The following is a 5,357-nucleotide window of genomic DNA, read 5'->3' on the forward strand; positions in this document are numbered from 1 at the left end:
ATTGGCAAAATATCATGTGGGCAAAAAAAATCTGGGAAGAATCAAATCAATCAAAAAAAATTCTCCAGAGCACAGTATACAGCTTTAGGTATATAAAAAAAAGATGCATGACTCTAGGGACTAGCGATAAAAGTACACTTTAAATACATCCACTTGGCCAAAAAAGAGGGTGCGATTCTCTCTGTCTTCTGCTTGTTATCAGCCAAATCAGAGCAGTGATAATGGCAGTCCTTGGTGGAATTGAACATCTCAGCTTTCTAGTTAGGAGACTGGCCCCCTCTGACGACATCTATACATGGTTGAGGCCATAACGAGGGGTGAAAAGGATAAGTATTGGTCCCTGAAATATTGAGTATGGAAACCCCCAACACCTTTTTTGTATTTTCTTTAGGGATAAGGAGAGGGGTTATGTGTAAGGGCTGATGCTTGGATTCCTACCTTCCTCCTATTGCAAAAATAAATATAAAAACCAGCCATCTGCTGAAGTTAAAGGGGCACTGTCCCCTTAAAATCTAGTCAAAACGTAGTTAAAAAGTAGTTTCACACACTACACCTGCCTTTGAGGCTTCCTGATATCCTTTTGATTTTACAAGTCACTTTTCATATTTAAATATATATATTTCTCTGACCTTTGGTTGTCTAAAAGACTCACAAACAAGAGGGAAAACTGACTGACTATATGGGGGTGGGAATAGTAAATTGACTATACGCAAAGTGCTGTCAAATGTACAAAGTAAACAAACTGGAAAATATTCTTTTGTCTGTAATCTCAATTCTAATCACCTGAGGTGTTATTTGTAATAATATTAGGTGAAATTTCAGGCAGAATCAGGATTTTCAAGTCTATGATGTTTCCTTACGCTTGTTTAAAAACTAAAGCAAGCTGACTTCATAATTACCTGAAAAACCCTTTGAAGAAAAAAAAGCCATAAAAAAGTACTAAGATTCTTCCTCTTCCTCCTGTTCTTCTTCTTCTTCCTCCTCCTCCTTGTTTGTAGAACGGGGGTACAAAAGTGATCACAGGAGAGTTTAAAGAAAAATGAGCAGTCCCTAAATTTGCAACTGTATCTAGATTATGTATCTAGCAGATGTCACATTAATTAGTATAAAAAACAAAAATAGCACAGATACATTTCATGCAAGTTTTCTTTTAAAAAAAACAACCATACACACAGTGCTCTAGCCTTATGGTATTAACAGGCAAGCTTTGGGGTATAAAAATGCCTTTCACAGAACAGTTGGGGGAAAAGATACATCTAAGCTGTAAATAGATGCTAAAGATTAGATTTTGAATATACATGTATGCAAACATGATAAGCATCTGATGTTTTGGATGAGACCTTATTCTACAGCAATGAGAAAGTCAACATGCATGCCCCATGAACTAAGCTACTGCAAAGCCTGAAGTCATTCAGAGCCAAATAATAAGCCCGTGTTTGCATTTCCAACATGTGCTTTGCTTTTTGAGATATAGCATGAATTTCATAAGTGAACAATAAAACAAAAAAACCCTTTCTGACTAAGGAACATCAGCCATCCAAAGAAGTCATTATCTGAAAGTTGCCATTTCCATACTACAGAGGAAACAGCCTATGAGTACGTCTACAATGTAATAAAAGACCCATGGCATGGGCACCACTGGCATGGGTTAGCTGACTTGAGCTCACAGGACTCGTGCTGGAGGGCTATAAAATTGCAGTGTAGACATTCAGTCTCAAGCTGGAGCCTGGGCTCCAAGACCACATGAGGAAGGAACCTCTAAGCCTGGGCTCCAGCCCAACCCCAAATGTCTACACTGCAATGTTATAGTCCTGTGAGCCCAAGTCAGCCGGCCTGAAACTCAGTTCCGTGGATTTTTTAATGACAGTGTAGAGTAGACAAACCCCCTGTTTGCTCTGTCTTCCTCTGCATAGCAAGTGAAGCTTTTAAAAGGCAGTTCTACTCTGAAAGTGACTAAAAATGGCATTGTAATGTTTTGCACTTATTGTCCTTCAGCGATTTCTGGATCAAATCTGCTCCCTTTGCAAGTAAAAAGTATTGCTAACTGCCACAAAGTCCACCCACATTGTGAAAAATTAAGGTGGGTTCTTTCAGGATTGTGCATAACTAACAATTAAAGATTGAGCAACTAGACTTCAGTTAGAAGTTTTGATGATGATATGTGAGGCAGAATATAACCCAGTTCCCTCTCCCAGAACTATATTGACTCTGCAATGCTATAAAAAAAATTGCTTGAGTCAGCAAAGTTAATGGTTGTAACTAAATACACACCTGGGTGTGGAGCTCTTGAGTACGAAGGTGCCAGTTTAACATAATTGCATTAAAGAACTATTCCTGCAAAATCAAACTTTATAAATCAAACTTTATAAAGCACTAAAATGATCTTTCCCTTAGATTAACTGAAGTGGAAAATGCCGATCCAAATGGAATTTCATGCGGCATCTCTGGAAGTATTTCCAGTCTATCCTTAAGAAGGATTTCTTTGGCCAGTGTTGTTGAGAACAATCCAAGAAGGCTCACAAACAACTCACATCTTTCCAGGTTTTGCATATTGGATTTGAAATTCAAATCCATTAAATTTACAACATCAAGTGTAGAGATACGTTTGTTTTTTTAAAAAAAGCTCTGCATGACATCGCTGTGATGTATGAATGTTCAGTGAGATGCTGGAGCAGAACCTAAGGAGATGTCTAAAGAGCATCAACACAGCAATAAATGGATGCAGATTCCGTCCACCTTTTACAAGGGAGTCTCACTTCTCTCAAGTTTAGAGTTGGAAACCGTAGCGAAAGGGTTTTTACTCTTCTGAGGCACTGGCTGATAGAAAGAGTGAATAGAGAAAAGCTGGGGCATCCCTAGCTATGAGTAACTTGTAGGTCTACATGACACAACACTGACTATAGCCATGTATATATAATAAATCTATGACAGAACATAGTGATGTGGAGAGATTTAGGATGTATTGGCTATTTTCCAGTATGAATGAGCAATTAACTCCCAAGAGTAATTAACCTTACTGAGGATATTAGGGAAAGATTTAGAACATAAACCTGCAACCCTGGATAGGCTCTAAGAATCTTGGGCAGGGAAAAGTTGCCCTGTGTAGACAACAATACCTTAAATGGAAGGATGGTTTTTAGGGATTCAAGATATTTGTAAAGCATAATCAAGATCGTTTTAAATTAATGAGTTTCAAAGGGAACGAGTGTCTGGGAACCCACAGGAAATTTTATTAAAGAGCCTTTGAAGGAAAGGTTCTTTTCATTTCGTTTCTAATTATCAAGGTCAAAGGTCTTCTGCTCAACCAGTTAGATAAGGGCACTGAACAATAATTGTCCCTAACCAGACTTTAATATCAGTATTTTGAGTTTGGAAGTGGGTAGATGTCACAGAGATTTGTGAATTTTCTAACTTCTGTTGGAGTAGATGGGGATGAGTGAGCACTGCAGGCATGCACACACCATAATTGAAAACATAGTGTCTGAACATTCTACTGCACCTCTGTCCCTGGGTGTTCTTCCTCCTTTTCCTACACAAAAAGATACAGAAAAGATTTTTAAAAGGGCAGATCAAAGAAAAAATGTCAAAGGTCATGGAGGGAAAACATAGGTGAGACTAAAACCAATTTAAATTAAAGCAATTATGTGGAATTATGAGCTATATTTTGAGGTATTGTTCCCTTGGGGCTCATTCCCAAAGAACACTTACACTGTGGTTCTACTCTGAAAAGTGACAACAAAATTATGATAAGAGTCCAATATCTTTTGTCACTTAATGACTTCCAGTCAATTCTTCTCAGTTTACAAGCAAAGCACTGCTGTTTTTTCTCCTAATTGTCCACCCTGCAAAATCAAAGTAATTACTTGCTATGGGCATGTGTATAGTGAGTTCTGAGGGAAAAGTGAGGCAGTTTGCTTATGGCCTGAGGAATTACTGAGACATGGCAGGCACCTATGCTATAATACAATTTTTAAAACATGGTTCTAAAATAGTTTGGCCCCAACCCCACTGGCTGGCCAAACAGTGTTAGAAACTGGTTCAACTGGGATATTGCAGCCTGAGCCTCAGACTGAGGTCTGATGTTAAAATTCAGCAAGACAAACAGTATATTACAGTAGTAGCTAGTGACTCTAGTCAGGATCAGGACCCTGTTGTGCTAGATGTTACACAAAACACATACAAAATCGCAGTCCTTGCCCCAAATACCTTCTTATGCGAAAGGACAACAAACAGCTAAAAGGTAGGGAAGAATTACAACGTCCAAGCGAAATGGGCAGGGTGATGGTAGGCCTTCTTCATTTCATGCAAGGTGGGAAATGGGGATTAAAAAAGAGGTACCAGAAAAGAGAGGGAAAGGATGATGTTGAAGGACTGAGAGGAGAAAGAAGGAAAGAAAGAGAAGGTGGAAGACTAGAGAGGAGGCAGGCAACACTTGCATCAGGCCACTGATTAGAGCAGCATTCATAGTCTACAGAAGTCAAAGTGTAACTGTTCCTTGTGACAAGCAGAAGACCAAGTATATGAGGGTTGTTTCTACTGCAGCAGCTACCTAGGTGACTTTCATAGACAACCACAGCAGTTTTCCTTCCCCTGCTGTTCCTGGCCACATGAGTGAATTAGGGGTGGAGCTGCTGAGGCCCAGTGGCCCAGAGCATATGTTGACAGATCTAGTGGGGAGTGTGTGGTGAGGAAGGCTGTCAGACATGGCATGTATTGCTCCTAGTTCCTGAGGCTGCCACTGATGTGCATGAGAGGTTTTTCCAGGGCTTTGGGGGCTTTCATTGGCCTCATCAGCAGCTTAACCTCTTTGGCCTTGACCAACGTTTCTCAAATGCAGCCACCATGCGGCCACCAGGGGCTTTTCGTGAGGCCATGACAGCATCCTGGGCGGTGATGGGAGGAGCAAAGCAACGGGCCCTCCCTCCTTGTTGCTCCTGGATGCGTCACCCTGTACTGCCTCTGGAGAGAGGTGCGGCACAACACTGCAGGAGCAAGGTGAGTTCTTGACCCATGTTGCGGGGAGGGGGCTTGGGTGGCAGGCTCCAGCGGTGGGACTTCAGGAGCCTGGCAGTGTGGGCCCAGGCTCCAGCCACGTGATGGTGGGAGCTGGCCCCAGGTGCCAACCCCTGGTCCAGGCTGCGCAGCAGCGAGTGCTGGCTAAAGCCACACAATGGCAGGCACTGGCTCCTGGCTCCAGCCACACAGCCCTGGGCTCCGGCACCCAGCTCCGGGCTCTGGCTGTGCAGCGGCAGGCACTGGCCCTGGACGTTGACCCACAGCTCCGGCTGCACAGCAGTGGGCTCCAATCCCTGGCTCCGGCCATGCAGTTCCTGTCCCCAGCTCTGGGTTCTGGCTGC

General features: G+C 42.2%; 1 protein-coding gene across 1 annotated transcript in view; it reads right to left on the reverse strand.

The window, feature by feature from the left end:
- Positions 1-3,032: 3,032 nt before the first annotated feature.
- The window catches only part of LOC112117099 (SH3 domain-binding glutamic acid-rich protein-like), a 43,646-nt gene continuing 41,321 nt past the window's right edge, over positions 3,033-5,357 (reverse strand). The window contains exon 6 of the mRNA XM_029911401.1: positions 3,033-3,529. Within this exon, the coding sequence (XP_029767261.1) occupies positions 3,491-3,529 (39 nt within the window). The 3' untranslated portion in view covers positions 3,033-3,490. The remainder of the gene's footprint in view (positions 3,530-5,357) is intronic.

This window comes from Terrapene carolina, unplaced genomic scaffold, assembly GCF_002925995.2.
Source record: "Terrapene carolina triunguis isolate 2854851 unplaced genomic scaffold, T_m_triunguis-2.0 Scaffold30, whole genome shotgun sequence".
Classification (NCBI taxonomy): domain Eukaryota; kingdom Metazoa; phylum Chordata; order Testudines; family Emydidae; genus Terrapene; species Terrapene triunguis.